The sequence below is a fragment of the Nuphar pumila genome, chromosome 9 (assembly GCF_984573655.1).
Source record: "Nuphar pumila chromosome 9, dmNupPumi1.hap1.1, whole genome shotgun sequence".
Lineage (NCBI taxonomy): Eukaryota > Viridiplantae > Streptophyta > Magnoliopsida > Nymphaeales > Nymphaeaceae > Nuphar > Nuphar pumila.
Window position 1 is genome coordinate 5,080,219 of NC_143257.1, and position 21,061 is coordinate 5,101,279.

At 39.5% G+C, this 21,061-nt stretch overlaps 1 protein-coding gene across 4 annotated transcripts in view; it reads left to right on the forward strand.

Annotated features, from left to right (window-relative positions):
• Positions 1–21,061, forward strand: part of LOC149828280 (E3 ubiquitin-protein ligase PRT6-like) — a 151,680-nt gene that overhangs the window by 71,444 nt on the left and 59,175 nt on the right. For all 4 annotated transcript variants that reach the window (XM_090017491.1, XM_090017490.1, XM_090017492.1 and 1 more), the window contains exons 7-8: positions 7,712–7,903; positions 8,008–8,636. In XM_090017491.1, the coding sequence (XP_089873617.1) occupies positions 7,712–7,903; positions 8,008–8,636 (821 nt within the window). The remainder of the gene's footprint in view (positions 1–7,711; positions 7,904–8,007; positions 8,637–21,061) is intronic.

Here is a 21,061-nt window from a genome sequence, read left to right on the forward strand (position 1 = left end):
CAGGTAAAGTTTCTTGGCTTTTGGACTCCGGTGCATCTTTTCGTATGTCCCCAAACATATATTCTCTTTCCGATTATTCAAAAACTATTTCCCCATCCTTTGTTTCCACTGCGGATGGAACTTCGCTTGAGATTAAATGAATAGGTAATTTTGAAACTCAAGATTCTTCTATTCAAAAAATTAGATTTATACCTAAGCTAAACTTAAACCTTCTCTCTGATTCTCAACTCTCGGACCATGGTTGCGATATTAAATTCTCCTTTGATAAATGTTTTATACAGGATCACCGGTCCGGGAAATTGATTGTGGAAGGCTTTAGGAAGGGAGACTTATACTATATGAACTCTCTTCAAGTTCCAAATTTTTTTGTAATGTTGCCCGACACAAAGATATAAATGTGTGGCACAAAAGACTTGGTCATCCTGATATCACCAACTTATCTTACTTACATTTTGCAAAAGACCTCTGTAAAAGCCCATTCTCTTGTAGTGATTGTATTCTCGAAAAAATACGAAGTTTGCTTTTTGAACAAAGAACTATGTTCTCTTCTAAACCTTTCGAAATTGTTCATTTAGATGTCTGGGGACCTGCACCAGTTGTTTCAAAAAGGGTTTTTTCTTATTATATAATTTTTGTGGATGACTTTTCTAGATATTCGTGGATTTATTTTCTCAAATATAAACATAAAATATTTTTGTGCTTTAAAACTTTTCATATAATGATCAGGAATCAATTCAACAGTAACGTAAAGATATTTAGAAGTGATTTTGGAAGAGAATATCTCTCCAATCAATTCAAGGGATATCTTGAGGATAATGGTATTGTTCACCAAAGGTCTTGTCCTAAAACTCCTCAATAGAATGGGTTGGCCGAAAGGAAGCATAGGCACATCATTGAGACCACTAGGACTCTTCTTATATCCCAAAATATTCCTAAAAACTTTTGAGCCAAAGCAACTCTTGCTTCATTGTATCTTATAAATCGTTTACCATCTAGGAATTTGGGAAAGATATCTCCTTTTGAAGTATTACATAAAACAAAACCTGATTATAATAGGTTACGGGTCTTTGGTTGTAAGTGTTTTATACTTACAGATAAGAATGACAAACTCTCTCCCAAAGCTATTCCTTGTGTCTTTCTTGAATATTCCGAAACCCAAAAATGGTTTCGATGTTATGACCGTAGAAATGATAAGTTATATGTCTCAAGAAATGTGACATTCTTAGAAAATGAGAGCGGTTTTGAAAGAAATGTTTCCCAACAAGAAAATGTTGATTAGTCTTTCTTATTTGACCTTTTGTCTAGTAATGATGATATGTCTAGTGATGATGATGTATCATCAAACCATGATGGTGAAAATGGTGTTGATGTTGGTGAATTTAACTCACCCAATATTCAAGAAGGTAGAACTTAAGTGATCTAATAACCTATTCTCGTAGACATCAAGATACTTTTAGAAGTGCTATTGATCAATACAGTGAGTCTGTTCCCGACCCAAACCACAGAAGATCTGAAAGAAATAGGAGACCTCCAACTCGATTTGTCTCATTTGATTCGTTTTCACCCAGATATAGGGCTTGCCTTAGTGCTATTCATTCTTACTTTGAACCAAGAAATTTTGAGGAAGCTAAAAAATGTATAGAATGGTAAGAAGCTATGCAAAATGAACTCACTGCTCTTAGGAAAGCTGAGACATGAGAATTTCAAACCCTACCTATTGAAAATAAAACTGTAGGTTGTCGTTGGGCATTTAAGGTTAAGACTAAGAGCGATGGATCTCTGGAGAGATACAAAGTTTGCTTAGTAGCTAAAGGGTATAGTCAAGAACATGAGATTGACTATGAAGAAATTTTTGCACCTGTCGCCCGAATGGTCACTGTTAGATGTCTCATCACTGTTGCATTAATCAACAAATGAAACATCTATCAAATGGATGTCAAGAATGCTTTCCTGAATGGTGACTTAAATGAAGAGGTATATATGGATGCTCCACCTAGAATGAAGACTCCCAAAGGGAAAATACTTCGTCTTAGTAAATCTCTTTATGGCTTAAAACAAGCCCCTAAGGCTTGGTATGATAGGTTTAACTCAGTAAAAAACAACAACAACAACAACTACGCCTTCATCCCAAAACAATTGGGGTCGGCGATATGAACCAAAAAAGAAAATCATTTTGGGTCTTCCACATGAATCCTTCTCCTCCAATCATTTCTAACCAATGCCATGTCCTCGGTGAGGTTCAAAGCATTCATATCCTTTCCTATCACCTCCATCCATGTCTTCCTAGGCCTACCCCGACCTCTTTTAACTAATATATTTTCCCATTTCTCCATCCTTCTAACTGGAGCATCATTAGGCCTTCGCCGAATATGTCCAAACCACCGTAAACGATTCTCTCTCATCTTATTTTCAATGGGTGCAACGCCTACCTTCTTACGTATCTCCTCGTTCTGAATCTTATCTTTTATTGTATTTCCACACATCCATCTCAGCATACACATCTCAGCTACACTCATTTTTTGAATATGATGTCTCTTGGCAGCCCAACATTCTGTACCATATAGTAGAGCGGGCCTAATAGTCGTCCTATAAAACTTTCCCTTCAACCGCAATGGCATTCTACGATCGCACAACACTCCAGTTGCACTTTTCCATTTCATCCACCCAACCTTTATCCTATGATTTACATCTCTATCAATTTCTCCATACTTTTGAATGATAGATCCCAAATATTTGAAACAATCATCCACCGGCATTTCTTGCTCACCAAGCTTCACTACACTCCCATCACTACTTCGTTGCTTACTAAACCGACATTCCATGTATTTTGTCTTACTCCTACTCAACTTAAAACCTCTTGCTTCCAAAGTCTGTCTCCATAATTCTAACTTAGCATTAACCCCAGCTCTAGACTCATCAATCAAAACAATATCATCAGCAAACAACTTACACCACGACACATTTTCTTGAATTGTTATCGTAAGCTCATCCATCACTATAGCAAATAGGAAAGGGCTTAAAGCAGATCCTTGATGTAACCCAACCGTTATAGGAAAATTGGTTGTCACCCCTCCACAAGTGCGGACATTGGTTACTACTCCTTCGTACATATCCTTAATTATACTAATGTACTTGAGAGAAACACCTTTCTACATCATTGTCCACCTGAGAGCGTTCCTAGGTACTCTATCGTATGCCTTCTCCAAATCAATAAAAACCATATGCAAATCTTTGTTCCTCTCTCTATATCTCTCAATAAGTTATCTAAGAAGATGTATAGCTTCCATAGTTGATCTTCTAGGCATAAAACCAAATTGATTCTCCGATATCATGACAACCTTCCTCAACCTAGACTCAATCACCCTCTCCCAAAGTTTCATAGTATGACTCATGAGTTTTATGCCACGATAGTTTGTGCAATCTTGTATATCACCCTTATTCTTATATAAAGGCACCAAAGTATTCTTCCTCCACTCATTAGGCATCTTATTTGTCCGCCAAATCTTGTTAAAAAGATTTGTCAACCATTCTAAACCTTTCTCTCCCAAGCATTTCCAAGCCTCGATAGGTATACCATCTGGGCCAACTGCCCTTCTTGATTTCATTTTCTTCAAAGCCTCTGCATTTTCTTTCTTTTGAATCTTGCGCATGAAGTCACGATTCATCTCATGAAAAGGAATGAACAAGTCTCCAAGAACCTGAGCATGCCTTTTTATTAAATAGCTTATCAAAATAATCTTTCCATCTCTCCTTAATCTCCTCATCTTTGACTAAAACCCTTTGCGTTTCATCTTTGATACATCTAACCATACCCAAATCCCTCGATTTCCTATCTCTCATCTTTGCAAGCCTATAAATATCCTTCTCGCCCTCTTTGGTATCCAACTTATCATAAACCTCCTTATATACCTTATCTCTCGCGTTCCGAACTACTTTTTTAGCTTCTTTCTTTGCTATCATATACTTCTCCAAATTCTCATTATCACGACTCTTACTTAGATTTCTATAACACTCTCTTTTAACCTTAATAGCTAATTTGACATCCTCGTTCCACCACGATGTATCCTTACCTAGCGGTGCACTGCCTTTAGACTCACCTAATACCTCCTTAGCCACCTTTCTCATGCCACCCGCTATCTTATTCCACATTGATTCTGAATCCTCTTCGAGACACCAATCAACTTCCTTAACTACCTGCTCTACAAACATTCTCTGTTTAGCTCCTTTCAGTGCCCACCACTTAATTCTAGGATCTATCATATGTCTATCCCTTTTGCGGCATTGTCTAATTCTAAGATCTAAAATTAAGACTCTATGTTGTGTAGCTACACTTTCTCCCGGTATAACCTTACAATCGATGCAACACCTATCTCTCTTTCTAAGTAGGAAAAAATCTATCTGGCTCGTATTAACCCCACTTTTAAATGTTACTAGGTGAGACTCCCTCTTCCTAAACCAAGTGTTTCCTAAGATCATATCATAGGACAAACCAAAATCTAAAATCCTTTCTCCACTTTCGTTTCTTTCTCTTATACCATAACCTCCATGGATACTCTGAAATCCGTCCTTACTAATGCCTACATGCCCATTAAGGTCACCGCCGATGAAAAGCCTTTCTCCATAAGATATCCCTTGTACTACTCCATCTAAATCTTCCCAAAATTGACGCTTAATGGAATCATCTAAACCTACTTGAGGCCCCTGCACAAGGATGACATGCACAAATCGAGAAATAGTCAAAATTTTTGAACTCCGCCTGTGTATAACTGTTTAGTTATACACTGCCGGTCCCAAGCCCGGATAAAGGAGGAGGGTTGCGGTAAGCCTGTGACAGCCAAAATAAAAACTTAGTCATACCCTATGAATATGAACCAATAGGTTTAACTCAGTAATGTTAGAAAATGATTTTTTTTCTAGCTTTACTGATACTGTTTTATTTGTTACAAAATCTAATGCATGGATTGTTATTTTGCTTCTATATGTGGATGATATGCTTATAACCGGAAGTGATTCTAAAGGTGTTAAAAGTATAAAATCAATTTTAAAGGATAAGTTTGAAATGTTCGACTTGGGATTTCTAACTTATTTTTTGGGTATTGAAGTAGCCTACTCTCATAGAGGGTATTTTTTGTCCCAAACTAAGCTTGCATCTGAGATTATTGACAGGTCAGGTGTTACAGATGATAAGGTTTGTGAAACTCTTGCTATAGTAGGAGCTAAAATGAAGATTGATGATGGTGTTCTCCTCTCAGATCCTACTCCCTGTAGACAGCTTGTAAGATCGAAGTATTACCAGACCAGATATCTCACATGCAGTTCATATGGCAAATCAGTTTCAGCATGCATCAACCTCAGTTCACATGAGTGCCGTCTTACGGGTCGTAAGATACATAAATGGTACTCTAAATAAGGGAGTTTTCTTGTCCTCCTCCTCTGATTTAAAATTAATTGCATATATTGACTCTGACTGGGGAGGTGACCAGAATAATCGTCACTCCACCACTGGCTTCTGTGTGTTTTTAGGTGATTCACTAATTTCATGGAGATGTAAAAAGCAGCCAAAAGTGTCTCTGTCTTCCACTGAAACTGAGTATCGTGCCATGGCCTCTACCACGAAGATTGTGTGGATCCATCTGCTTATGAAAGATATGAGAATTGTCATAGAAGGGCCCACCAAGCTATGTTGCGATAACTAAAGCTCCATCTACATTGCCAAAAATCATATTTTTCATGAGCGGACCAAGCACATTGAGATGGATTGTCACTATGTTCGAGAAGCTTATCTGAAAGGAGTCATAGATCTTCCATATGTACACATATTCACATGATGTCTCCACCATATTGCATCTCTGTCTCTGTTTGTTTGCTAAAAATGAGGAAGAAGAAGAAGAGGGTAGTGGAGGGACGAAGATAAAAAGGAAGAAGAAGAAGAGGGAGCGGAGGGGAAAAGAAGAATAGGGCAAGCAAGAAGAAGGGGTGAGAAGAAGAGTGAAGTGGAGGGAAGAAGAATATGGAAAAAAAGAAGAAAAGAAGAAAAAACAGAGGGGTGAAAAGGAGGGAAAGATTTCCTCCCACCTTTTTATTCTCTTTTTTTAATACAAAAAGTTGCTAGGCTTTCCCTGCACCTAGTTGGGGACAGTCTAGTCGTCGACTGGGTTACCTAGGGTTGACCTATTTGACGAAATTGGTACCTTCAGTGGTCCAGCACCTAGATACACTTAACTAGGCGCTGGACCTGTACCTAGGGTGACTAGGCGCTTAGTTGCCGTCTCTGACTCCTTAGGTAATGACCATGTCTGACAAGGTTTATTTCAGTCCAATGAAAAAAGAGAAAAACTTGAGAAAATACTACAACAACAACAACAACTACGCCTTCATCCCAAAACAATTGGGGTCGGCGACATGAACCAAAAAAGAAAATCATTCTGGGTCTTTCACATGAATCCTTCTCCTCCAATCATTTCTATCCAATGCCATGTCCTCTGTGAGGCTCAAAGCATTCATATCCTTTCCTTTCATCTCCATCCAAGTCTTCTTAGTCCTACCCCGACCTCTTTTAACTAATATATTTTCCCATTTCTCCATCCTTCTAACTGGAGCATCATTAGGCCTTCGCCGAATATGTCCAAACCACCGTAAACGATTCTCTCTCATCTTATTTTCAATGGATGCAATGCCTACCTTCTTACATATCTCCTCATTTCGAATCTTATCTTTATTGTATTTTCACACATCCATCTAAGCGTACGCATCTCAGTTACACTCATTTTTTGAATATGATGTCTCTTGGCAGCCCAACATTCCGTACCATATAGTAGAGCAGGCCTAATTGTCGTCCTATAAAACTTTCCCTTCAACTGCAATGGCATTCTACGATCGCACAACAGCAGGTGAGAAAATACTAATTATCTGTTAATTTTCTTGATGGCTGCCAATCAACTTCTGTTTCTGCTGCCAGTTATTCTGGGCTAATTGTCTGGTCATTTGGGAAAGGGACTGGTTTGATGGTTTAGGCTTTTAAGAGATCTGAGGGCATAAAAAGCCTGAAGTGCTTTAGCATATGGAAGGTTTGGAATCACATGGGTTTGGCCCCAAAATAATGGCAATGATCAAGTCACGGCTTACTTTAGCCCAATGCTAATTTATGGTTCCCACTTTTGTCCACTAAATCAACATGTTCTCTCATATATTTAATGTGAATTAGAGTTGATTTTGTACATATAGACATTGCAGATGCTATATATGTATGTGTTATGTACGGAATGCTGGCTATGTGGGTGTGGTTAGTTCCATGCTTCTCATCAAGTCTTTACAGACTTTTATGTATCTAGTCAGTCTTGATCCTTGGTGGCAGTATTCTGTTGAGTGCAGGTAAGATTTTTTTTTTTTGGTAAAAACTGCCTCCTAGTATTGTGAAAGCAGGTAGGTATGGCGACTACCTCTATGTGCACTGACTGTTTCAGCTAAAGTCTGACAAACCATGTTGTAAGTTTGAGAGACTAGTTTTAGAGGCTGTAGAAGCTCTTTGTAGCTACTTAACAACAGCAGAGAAAAGCAACACTTTAGCAGTCAGCTCTAATATTCTATGAATTGCAACTACAATGTTGTAAAATGTCCTTAATACTGCTTTCTGTTCAACGACTTTCTCTTGCTTTGCATATGTTCTTGGTGTTTTTTTGCTGATTAATTTTTTAATGTCCTTCACTTGCAGGCATGGATGAAAGATGCACAGTCCAAATTTCTTGCAAACCTAAGTGCATCAGCTGTTGATGAGTTAGATTTGTCAAACACGAAACAAGAGCTAACTTCTGATAAAAGTTCCCCTGAAGAAGCGGTTGCTGTCTGTTCTCTTTGTCGAGATGCTAATTCAAGAAGCCCTGTATCATATCTGGTACATCTCCAGGTAAGCAGTCTTTTTGTCTTAACGTTCTGATTTTGTTCCAGCTTTGAACTAACACATGCTATTAAGTACCTAAATAATGTTGCTATCACCTTAATGGAAAACAGAAATCCCGCTTGACAAGTTTTGTTGAGAAAGCCCCACCTTCATGGGATGAGCTTTGTCGAAAGGACGTGGACAATTTACTAGTCTCTAATCATATGGTAGACATGTCTAGTGGAAATATTGGCACCAACATCATGGATATGAATCCATCGATCCACTTGGAGCTGATCCGGGATTCAGTAAACGTGGTTATTCGTGGTGGAAGACGAACTGAAGTTGAACATTTTCCTGTTCTTTTAAGTATGGAATATTATGATGCTGACATGTCTTCTATTGATGTGTTGGCTGATCTCAACGATAATCCATTTCGGGGCAATACTTCTGACAATACAATGGAGCCAAGACATTTATGGGAGGGAGATCAAAATTTTTCTATTTCACATTCTGAAGAAGGTACTGCAGTTTGTTGGGATGCAGATTTGGCTTTGTTAAGAGATTATGTGCAGTCTGTATCACGATGGATTTCTGATATCCGTGAAGCTGGGAGCTATGGTTCTGCGGCAAACGGAGATGCCACTTCAAAATTTGGTGCATTTGGTCCTTTAGGTTGTGATGGGATTCATGTTTCTTCGTGTGGGCATGCTGTTCATCAGGAGTGTCGGAACCGTTATTTGCTTTCTCTAAGGCAGAGGTATATTCTTTGCTGATATTAATCCATATATTCTGTTCTTTGATATGTTGATCCTTTTATGTGCACATCTGAACTGCTATCAGAGTGCATTTTATCAACTAAATTTTAGTTTGCCAGTAATCATGTATACCCTGTGAAGGGAAATGTCAAATATATACTACCACTTCTCATAGTTTGACTATCTCTCTGTTGCTTCTTTTTTTGGCATTCTATCTTCGTGTATGCTCTGAAAGTGAACCTTTTTCTTCAATATCTGACGTTGTAAGTTGCAAGCCAAACAGGGGAACTGACAGGGAGTATCAGTTTAAATAAGTATTATGTTGAATGTTGTAGGCAAAATTTGGACTTAGAAAATGCCAACAGTTAAGACATTTTTTGGTGCATAACTAAAAGAGTGAAGGTGCCAGGAGTGAGCATGATCAACGTGCATGCTTGTACATCAGTCTGTATATGGTTGTTTTGTGCCTATCCAGTTGGAGGAAAAACTTGGCTAATCTACTTTAAGATTGTCTGCTCTGCTGAAACTAGCAACTAATGTAATCTCTGTTCTTTAAAAAGAACTACTCTGACAAAGGTGAAAGTGGTCCAAAGTCCAAACATTGTTCTGCAGGTCTGTGCAGAACTGTCACAAACTCGAAACTTGAGAGGTTAAAAGAACTTTATTTACTAGATGGAGCAGTACCTCGATGCTACCAGAGTTGAGGAAGACACAAACATATTACGTACCACAACAATGTACTTTGCGGATGAAGCAACCCTTTGGTGGACACGCCTCTTAGGCGATGTTCGATGAGGGTTTGTCGTGGTAGACTCATGGGAGGATCTCAAGAGAGAGTTATACGACTTCCTTTTGCCTGAAAATGAGGAAAAACTGTCCCACTTAGGAGAAAGAGAGAGTGGGAGAGGAGCTTGTTACCGAAGTATACGGGGGGTTGCTTAGGCCAAATGCCATTTATATAGCACTGAAAAGTGTCAAAGAGGTATACACATCAGATGCAAAAAGTAAAAAGGATGGCGGTTCAAAACACTCTCCCCCGCCTAAGTTGGTGTCGTTTTTTATGCCATTCGTTCATGGTAGTCCTCCATAAGTTGATGATGCGGAAACATGTGGGTAAATTTCTCTCAGGTGACTTCACTTTCTGGCATACCTTTCCATTGCACTAGATACTTATTGATTTCGTCGTTATAGTTGTTGGAGCGATTGAGGATAACTTCTGGTTCTCTGCTTGGGATGATGACTGTTGATGGTGTGCATTGCGAGATGGGAGCATGTTGAGGCATGCTCCGTTGAGGGTCTCCTTCATCTTCATGGAATGACTTCAGGTTGCACACATGTAAGATTGGATGCAGTTGAAAATTCAATGGGAAGTTTAGTCTATACGCCAAGTTGCCAACACACTTCATGATGGTGAAGGGGCCATCATACTTGCGTGTGAGGCCTCGGTGGTAGCCTCGAATGATGGCTGTGCGGCCAGGAAAGAGTTTTGTCAACACCTTATCTCCAACACGAAATTCGTCTAGCCGATGCTTCTCGTCCGCCCATTTCTTCATACGCTTGGTCACCATGTTCAGATACACCTTGGTCAATTCTTTTGATCCTGCCAGTTTCTAACAAACTGATATGCATAAAGTGCTTTGCCACGTCCTAGCGCGACTAGGGAGTGTGGAGTCTACGACTGTTGTCCTGTTACAACTTCAAATTGACTATGACCCGATAACTTGCTCTTCTAGAGGTTGTAGCAGAATTGAGCGACATCAAGTAAATCAACCCAATCTCTTTGGTGGACACTAACAACGTACCAAAATTATTCTTCCAGCATGTTGTTGATCCTCTCTGTTTGCCCATCAGTTTGGGGATGAAAACTTGTGCTAAAATGCAAGTCCATCCCCATCAAGCGAAATACTTCTCGCCAAAATTTTTCCGTGAAATGGACGTCTCGGTTGATGACGATGTTCTCGGATATTCTCCAGTACTTAATCATATTTCACACGAACAACTTTGCGGTATCGGCAGCTGAGCTGGTGACAGACACGAAAATATCATACTTCGAAAACCTGTGCACGACCATATAAATTGAACTGCAATCTTGAGCTTTTGGTAAGCTGACGATAAGTCCATGGAGATGCACTCTTACAGGTGACTTGGCACTGGTAGCGACTCCAATAATCTTGTAGGTCTCTGGTTGATGGGCTTGTCTTGTTGACAGATCAAGCAAGTCCACACATAGGCGTCCACTTTGTCGCACATTTGCGGTCAGTAGAACGCACATTCCAACAATGCGAAAGTCCTCTGTTGTCCTGAGTGACCCATGATGCAACTTTTTGATAAAGTATTTTAGAATAGGTTTTTCAATGAAATTCACTTGTGTAAACCATGCATCAAATTTCAAATTCCGGTTCACACTAGTGGTGAAGTCTGGGTCGAACACATGGAACATGTTTAAAAAAACTTTTGTACTCCACACAAATGCAATCTTTATTGCCTTGAATAACAAGTAATTAAACTAAAGTGTACTACCCTCTGCGGAGGGTTCAATTTTTTTTTATTACAACCCGACTTAAAATAAATGGCCATGTGGTCCTAAAAAAATAAAAAAATAAGAAAAAGAAAATTCTGCATGGCTTCTTTTCCTCGCGATCTAGCCTTCTTCTCTCTTGGATGCGACAATTGAATCTTCAGGCTTAAGGGTCCCTTTCTCAAGGGGTATGTCCCTGGGGGATCTTTGGAGGGCCCTTCGCATAAGAAAACTTACCTGCAAAACACAAACCAAAAGCATGGAACTATTTCTAAAAACAAAGGTTAGTTATATAAAGATAAGAAACAAGAATCAAAATTAAGTAAATGGAAACTAGCTAACTGACATGATCTACCAAACTAACTACAATGTAACCAACTAAAAGATTGTAACTACTACACAACAAATTAAATCAGACTTGAGCTAACTAATTAAAATCGAAGAAACAAATCAGATCTAACTAACTAATTATAAAATATTAACTGCTAACTATGAAAAATCGTTAAAACACATTAACTAGCCTATAACTTAAAACAATAACATAACACCTACTCTAATAAAGATGCAATAATAATAAAACTATAAGACAATCTAGAATAAACTAACTGATTGTAAAACAAATTCAAAACTAACTCTAACTAATTAACTATACCATTCTAAACTTATCAACTAACTATAAGAAAACGTAAATCAAGCTATCTACTTAATGACATGAAACAATAAAAAATATGATCTAAGCTACTTACTGAAAATAATTAAAAGCGAAACAACTTTAACTACTAACAATGCAATATTAAATTAACTAATTAACTACGCTAAGAATTTAAACTATTCTAACTATCTACTATAAAACAAATCAAAACAAGCTAAACTAAATAAAATGTTGAATCGATTTAACTAATTGATTACACAAATTAACTATAACAGATTCAGAGCAAGCTAACTAATTTCCGAAGAATGGAAATAAAACACATATATAATCTAATTGACCGCACACAAGGTTAAAACAAATCTGCCTAGTAAAAAACTAAGTGCCTAACACAACAAATTAAAATATTCTAACGCATGCAATTCAGATATGCAGACCTGAAGCAATATGTGATCAGCGTGATCTTGCTGAATCGCTGATCTGTCAACCAGCACGTTAGCGTGATCTGGGAGTCCCACGTGCGTGCATAACAAAAATTTACTGAAAAGAAAACTTGATACCGCACGCTATGATGCAGTCTGTGCTAGCCTGCGTGTTTCGCAAAGACTGCCGAACAGATAGACTGACAAATCAGGCTGCACTGTGATTTTTAAATCACGCTAGAACGTGATCTGCAACACCCAAAGAGAAAGCACCTCGTTGAATAAAAAAACCCAACAAAAACAAGTTGCGCAGATCGGTAGGGTTCAACCCAGAGTTACCGGAAGCGCTTAGGCATACGGGGAAGCGCGTTTCAGAAGCGCTTCTGAAACGTGCAGGGAAGCGTTTACCTTTTTTGGGAAGGACGCTTCCCCGTGCTTCCCCCACGCTTCCCCCTTTTTTTCCCAACAACAACAACTACTACGCCTTCATCCCAAAACAATTGGGGTCGGCGATATGAACCAACAAAGAAAATCATTCTGGGTCTTCCACATGAATCCTTCTCCTCCAATCATTTCTATCCAATGCCATGTCCTCGGTGAGGTTTAAAGCATTCATATCCTTTCCTATCATCTCCATCCAAGTCTTCCTAGGCCTACCCCGACCTCTTTTAACTAATATATTTTCCCATTTCTCCATCCTTCTAACTGGAGCATCATTAGGCCTTCGCCGAATATGTCCAAACCACCGTAAACGATTCTCTCTCATCTTATTTTCAATGGGTGCAACGCCTACCTTCTTACGTATCTCCTCGTTCTGAATCTTATCTTTTATTGTATTTCCACACATCCATCTCAGCATACACATCTCAGCAACACTCATTTTTTGAATATGATGTCTCTTGGCAGCCCAACATTCTGTACCATATAGTAGAGCGGGCCTAATAGTCGTCCTATAAAACTTTCCCTTCAACCGCAATGGCATTCTACGATCGCACAACACTCCAGTTGCACTTTTCCATTTCATCCACCCAACCTTTATCCTATGATTTACATCTCCATCAATTTCTCCATACTTTTGAATGATAGATCCCAAATATTTGAAACAATCATCCACCGGCATTTCTTGCTCACCAAGCTTCACTACACTCCCATCACTACTTCGTTGCTTACTAAACCGACATTCCATGTATTTTGTCTTACTCTTACTCAACTTAAAACCTCTTGCTTCCAAAGTCTGTCTCCATAATTCTAACTTAGCATTAACCCCAGCTCTAGACTCATCAATCAAAACAATATCATCAGCAAACAACTTACACCACGACACATTTTCTTGAATTGATCTCGTAAGCTCATCCATCACTATAGCAAATAGGAAAGGGCTTAAAGCAGATCCTTGATGTAACCCAACCGTTATAGGAAAATTGGTTGTCACCCCTCCACAAGTGCGGACATTGGTTACTACTCCTTCGTACATATCCTTAATTATACTAATGTACTTGAGAGAAACACCTTTCTACATCATTGTCCACCTGAGAACGTTCCTACGTACTCTATCGTATGCCTTCTCCAAATCAATAAAAACCATATGCAAATCTTTGTTCCTCTCTCTATATCTCTCAATAAGTTGTCTAAGAAGATGTATAGCTTCCATAGTTGATCTTCTAGGCATAAAACCAAATTGATTCTCCGATATCATGACAACCTTCCTCAACCTAGACTCAATCACCCTCTCCCAAAGTTTCATAGTATGACTCATGAGTTTTATGCCACGATAGTTTGTGCAATCTTGTATATCACCCTTATTCTTATATAAAGGCACCAAAGTATTCTTCCTCCACTCATTAGGCATCTTATTTGTCCGCCAAATCTTGTTAAAAAGATTTGTCAACCATTCTAAACCTTTCTCTCCCAAGCATTTTCAAGCCTCGATAGGTATACCATCTGGGCCAACTGCCCTTCTTGATTTCATTTTCTTCAAAGCCTCTGCATTTTCTTTCTTTTGAATCTTGCGCATGAAGTCACGATTCATCTCATGAAAAGGAATGAACAAGTCTCCAAGAACCTGAGCATGCCTTTCATTAAATAGCTTATCAAAATAATCTTTCCATCTCTCCTTAATCTCCTCATCTTTGACTAAAACCCTTTGCGTTTCATCTTTGATACATCTAACCATACCCAAATCCCTCGATTTCCTATCTCTCATCTTTGCAAGCCTATAAATATCCTTCTCGCCCTGTTTGGTATCCAACTTATCATAAACCTCCTTATATACCTTATCCCTCGCGTTCCGAACTTCTTTTTTAGATTCTTTCTTTGCTATCATATACTTCTCCAAATTCTCATTATCACGACTCTTAGATTTCTATAACACTCTCTTTTAACCTTAATAGCTAATTTGACATCCTCGTTCCACCATGATGTATTCTTACCTAGCGGTGCACTGCCTTTAGACTCACCCAATACCTCCTTAGCCACCTTTCTCATGCCACCCGCTATCTTATTCCACATTGAGTCCGAATCCTTCTCGAGACACCAATCGGCTTCCTTAACTACCTGCTCTACAAACATTCTTTGTTTAACTCCTTTCAGTGCCCACCACTTAATTCTTGGATCTATCCTATGTCTATCCCTTTTGCGGCTTCCCCCTTTTTTTCATTTTTAAAAATTTTTATTTTTATTTTTATTTTTTTTCCTCTTTTTTCGCTTCCCCCTCGCTTCCAAGGTCGGTTCCGGTTCGCTTCCTAGGTCGCTTCCGAGACAGTTCGTGATTCGCTTCTAAGTCATCCCACGCTTCCCGCTTCCTAAAATTTTGAAATTGCCTCGCTTCCCGCTCCCGCTTCCTCGACTGGCAACCATGGTTTAGCCTGATCGGGCTTGGCAACCTATTGAGCTGAATGCACAGGCAGATCGTGAACTTGGTTGATAGATCTGATTGCAGATCTGCTGTCGCCACCTGATGAGATCTAAAAAAAAATGTATAAAACAGATCTGGTCTGATTTTGCAGGATCAGGGCTCGGCAGATCCAATCAATCTGGGTTGGCTGATCAGGTCGTGCCTGATCAACGTAACTGGCAGATCAGTTGGATGACTCGTAGATTCGACCTGAGTTAATCTGCTGATCGGATCTGCGCTGACAGATCTGATTAGCAGATTAAATCTGGGTTAACAGATGGATCTGTCAGCCAGATTTGATTGACAGATCTGGAATTAAATTCAGCCCTGTTTTCCCTTTTTTTTTTCGTTTTCAATTAGACAAATAAAAAAGAAACTAAACTATATGCTGAAATAAATTAACTAGCAAGACTAACCTATATGCAACGAATATAAGAATAAAACCTAATCTAGATGTATGTAGAAATTCAACAAAACTAGTCTATGCTGAAAACAACTAGAATTACCTTATCAAACTAAGATGTGATGCCGAAAAATGATATGCACTCATAACCAAAACTACTCTATGTGCAAAACAATAAAGAGAAGAGGGAGAAGAGACATACCTCTGAACAGTTGCCTCCGATGGATGGGTTGAATGAAAGAGTGGTCTTTCACATTGATTGCGCATCGCGTCGCCCTCCGACGAGAGAAGAAAAGGAAGCCGGTGATGAGAAAGGGAAAAGGAGGAAGAAGAAGATAAAAAGAAAGGAAGAGAGAGAGAGAGAGAGAGAGAGAGAGAGAGAGAGAGAGAGACGTGAATTCCATGAGGAGAAAGATGCCCCTCCCTCTCTAAATTATTCTATTTATAATGAGGGCTTTAGGTTTTGGGGTGTGTTTAATAAAATTTCTAAAACACCCCCAAATCCTCAATAATTTCAAAAGGGCCTATATAAAAATAAACTATTTACAAAAACAAGGTTAGTAAAAATTAAAATTCTCAGAAACACTCAAGTGGCTCACTTTAATCAATTTTTTCTCTTATTTGAAAAATAGAAAGTAACCTACCAAAAGTTGATAAACAAGGGCTATTATTCTTGTTTTTAACAATAATCATGCATATAAATTATATATAAAATGCATAAAATTATGCATGATTAACCCACCCAAATGGTATCATGGCACTCGTGCATTAAGCGCCTTCATAAATGATCCTATCGCGTAATATACAAACGATCTCCAGTAGAACAGAGCTAATTGTCCTCCAACCAATATCTCCACGTCTTTCCTTCCTTTACCAGCGTGATCAGTTGTTGGGCTGCCGGATCATTCTTCAATGCTTTCCGAACTTGCTCGAGAAGATCGTTCGTCGGTTGGCTAACGTTGTTGTCTCAAGCGAGCAATGTTGCAAGTTCCGCCTTCCGTCTCAAGGCGTCAACAACAACTTTGGTCCTGCCTGCCTTGTACTCAAGAACCATATTAAATTCCGCTAGAAAATCTTGCCAGCGGGCTTTTCTTGGATTCAACTTCTTCTCAGTTTGAAAGTAACGTGTTGCAACATTGTCAGTGCACACAACGAATTGCGACCACTAAAGATAGTGCTTTCGTGTGCGGAGACAATGCACGACTACTAACATTTCATGCTCGTGCACAGTGTATCGTCGCTTGACGTCATTCAACTTGCGGCTCTCAAATGCAATGAGATGTCCTTCCTGAAGCAACACTCTAATCGTGAAGTGAGACGCGTCAGTCTACACTTCGAATGGTTGTTGGCAATTTGGTGACCTTAGCACAAGTTCTTCTGTTAGGGCACACTTCAGCTTTTCAAAAGATTCCTGACATGCATCAAACCATAGCCTGTCTTTAGCAGATCAGTGAATGGGGCAGTGATATGAGAATATCCTTTGATTAATCGCCAGTAGTAGTTGGCAAGTTCCAAGAAAGAACGTAATTCGGGAACCTTAGTAGGCGGTTCCCACTCTTGAATAACTTCAACCGTTTTGTGGTTCATTTTCAATCTGCTATCTTCCACAACATAGCCAAGGAAGTGAACTTCCCCCTGACCAAATAGACATTTTTCCTGCTTGACATACAATTTGTGATCATTCAGAGTTTGAAACACAATTTGAAGGTGTTGAATATGCTCCTCCATAGAGTCGTCGTACACCACTATGTCGTCCAAGTAAACCACGACAAACTTATCAAGGTGCGAGTAAAAAATCTTGTTCATCAAGGTTGAGAAGGTTGTTGGTGCGTTCGTTAGGTCGAATGTCATAACAAGAAATTCAAATAACGCGTCATACAAGTGGTCTTAGCTTCATCTCCTTAAGCTACTCTTACTTGCCAAGACCCTGATCTCAGGTCCAACTTAGAGAAAACCTGAGCTTTTCCTAGCTGATCAAACAAGTATGCGATCAAAGGAAGCCGATACTTGTTCTTTACTGTCAATTTATTCAATGCTCTGTAGTCGTCACACTGACGCTTCGACCCATCGTGCTTTGCCTGAAATAACATAGGTGCTCCAAAGGGAGTTGTGGATAGTTGGATGATCCCTGGTACAAGCATATTTCAGTTGCTTGCGTAGTTCCCTCAGCTTAGGAATTGTCATACAGTGTGGAGCCATTGTGGGTGATCGTGCATCCAGCATTAGGTCAATTTGATGGTCTACCTCGCGCTTCGGAGGTAGCTTCTTCGGCAGTTCGACATGCATAACTTTACCAAACTCCTTCAACACGGGCACTAGGGCCCTTGGGACATTATCAACTTCTTTTGTTGCTCAGATTGTGACAAAAAAAAGTCTCATCACTACTTTTTATGCCCCTCATCAGTTGGAGTGCAAACATAAAACGCTCATGAGGCTTTTCTACAAGCAACATGGCTATCATGCAAGGTTGATTCTCACCCTCAAAGCTAATAGCGTTCAGGTGAGGTATCAGCACTGCCTTGTTACTTCTCAAAAATTCCATCCCAAGGATGACTTTGAAATTATCCATCGGTGTTACTGAAAATGTGGTCCTTCCCGACCAGTTATGCATTCGCACTGGTGTATTACAGATAACACTGTAGATGACTTTTGCTTCAGAGTTCGCCGCCTTCATGCGACTCTTCTTCTCCGACTATAATCCAAACATTCTTCTTCTTCGCTAGAGATGAAGTTATGCGTAGCATCTGTGTCTACTAACGCCTTAGTGAGTCTCTCGTTAAGTAGGAGTTCCAAGTACATCAGTTGTTTGCATACAGGTGGTTCTGAAGAAGCTGTCAGCTTCACTGCATTCATCATTTGCATTGCCTCAACAGTTGGTGCCTGTGCAGGTTGACAAACTTCTTCACTTGAACAATATTCACAGCTCGGGGTGCACAATTATCTACATTTCCTTGACCACAATTCCTGTTGAGACACACCCAAGCCCAGTGATCACCGTGACAGATATAACAATCACAATTATGGTAGTTTAGTTCTTGAGGATTGTTCTTGTTCTGATTATTGTTGTTATTTTGGTCATCTTGTCAATAAGGATTCTACTGGTTTCCACCGCCAGCATTGTCCCATTGTCATTCCTTCGATTATTGTTGTTGTTACATTCATTTCTATATTGTCTACCTTGAAATGCAGTGTTGTGCCTATCGAGCTAGGCAAGCTTCTCGACAGAAAGCACAACGAGAGTTGGAGGGTCATACCGAATGAGCTCCTAGTTGCCCACACTTGCAATCCATGCCTGAAGTGGAACGACCGATCTATGTTGCCCATGTCCTCCATATCCGACATCATCGAGGTGAACGCCTTGATATAATCATGAATTGACCGTGTCTACTTCAATGCTAGCAGATTGTTGCTAGCCAATCTTTCCTCTTTTTTGAGCAAAAAGAAGTTGCGTAACTCTGTCTCTTGAGATCCTCCCATGAGTCTACCATGACAAGCCTTCGTCAAACATCGCCTAAGAGGCATCTCCACCAAAGGGTTGCTTCATCCGTAAAGTACATCATTGCAGTACGTAATCTGTTTGCGTCTTCCTCAACTTTGGAAGCATCGAGGTACTACTCCATCTGGTAAATAAAGTTCTCGAGATCTCTCGAGTTTCAAGTGCCCCTATACTTTGTGGGCTCAAGTAGCTTGATATGCAACCTATCCACATGCGTTGTTGCTCTACTAGCTGGGACAATCCTCAACTGTCACTCCAACTGATTATTCTTTCGTCCAATAACATCCATTTCTGCAATCATTATGTTGAACCGTTTAAGCTGATCATCAAGCTTGGCGGTAAGAACATCCACCAAATCCCCAAATCTAGTGTCAAGACTTTCCACGGAGTCCTCTACTCCCTCTACTGCAGTCTTGATCTCATAATCAAGCGTCACAAAAGAAGCATTAGTCACATTAACCAACTTTTCTACATTGGTCACAGTCCCTGTCAGCTGGACGACATTGCGCACGACGGCTAACACGATCATCAGACGTGAACTCTTCTTCGAGAGGAACCTGACTACCTGAATGAGTCATGTTTTGTTTCTTCGGCAACATTGTCAATCCCAATGTCAACAAGACTTTGGTACTAACTTGTCACGGGTTTAGAAGCGAAGACTCCCGTGACGGCACTTCGGTAAATCACAAACACCGAAAGCAGGCCTTTTAAGCTCACATGCAAGCTCTCAACACGCGCATGCACAAATACATAGAGAGCAAAGAGGCAAGGATGCATACACTTTCTTTATAGCAAGCGGAAGTAAAGTACGTAGAAAAAGAAAGATAGATAGATAGAGAGGGGGAGAGGGTCCCGTTACCGAAGTTCATAGGGGTGCTTAGGCCAAAGACCATGTATATGACACTAGAAAGTGCCAAAGAGGTATACACATCAGATGCAAAAAGTGAAAAACATGGTGGTCCGGAACACCCACAATGCTTTTATATAATTTCGGGGTCTTTGAATGCTTTCCCTTCAGCCGTTTTCAATGGGAATAGCAAATAAGACATGTTTCCAATCTTTCATTCTGCTTTTGTTAAATAAGTCCAAAGCATATTTTTGTTGTTAAAGAAGCATCCTTTCACTATTCCAATCAAGTTCTATTGCAAGAAAATACTTCAAATATCCTAAATCCTTCACATGGATTTTTTTCTGCATTTAGCTCTTCAAATCATTTATACGGTTGAAACACATCCCGATTATCACAATATCATTCACATATATCAACAATATGGTAATGCCATGATTTCCATCACTAATCAATAGGGAATAGTCAATTTGACTTCTTTGAAAACCATACTTCCGGATTTCATCAGAGAACCTTTGAAATCAAGCCCTTGAAGCTAGTTTTAGTCCAAATAAGGACCATTTTAATCTACACACTTTCTGAATAGGATCACCTTCTACGTATCCTTGTGGTTGCTCTATATATATTTCTTCTTTGAGGTTTCCATGTAGGAAAGCTTTTTTGATATCCATTTGAAACAACTGCCAACTATGCATCATAGCCAAAGATAATACATGCTTAATAGTTTTTATTTTGGTCATTGGACTAAAAATCTCCTCATAATCAAAGGGCCTTTCTGGTACAATGGGCTTGTCCAATAAAGGAGTGTGGGCACGAGAAGTGTACAATCACACGATGTAATGAAAGACAAGAAAACAATCAAGCACACAAGACACCAAATTTATGTGGTTCGGCCAAATCAAGAACCTTCAAAGTCTTCTCATTAAAAAATCCCATGTTGGAACCACCCTCTTATATGGGTTGTTTCAAAAACAAAGAGGGAAACCCCCAATACATTGGGGTTTCCTTGGAGACATAGGAAGGGGACTCTAAGTTGGTCCCATGTCCCATATCCCATGTGGAAAGTCAGAGCCACATTACCCAACAAGGAGCTAGTGGTTGGACGTGATAAAGAAAAAATATGAAGTAGAGTGGTTGTTGTCCACTTGGAACTCGAACTTGGTTGGAGATAACTTATCTAGAATTTGGGGAGGTTGGTG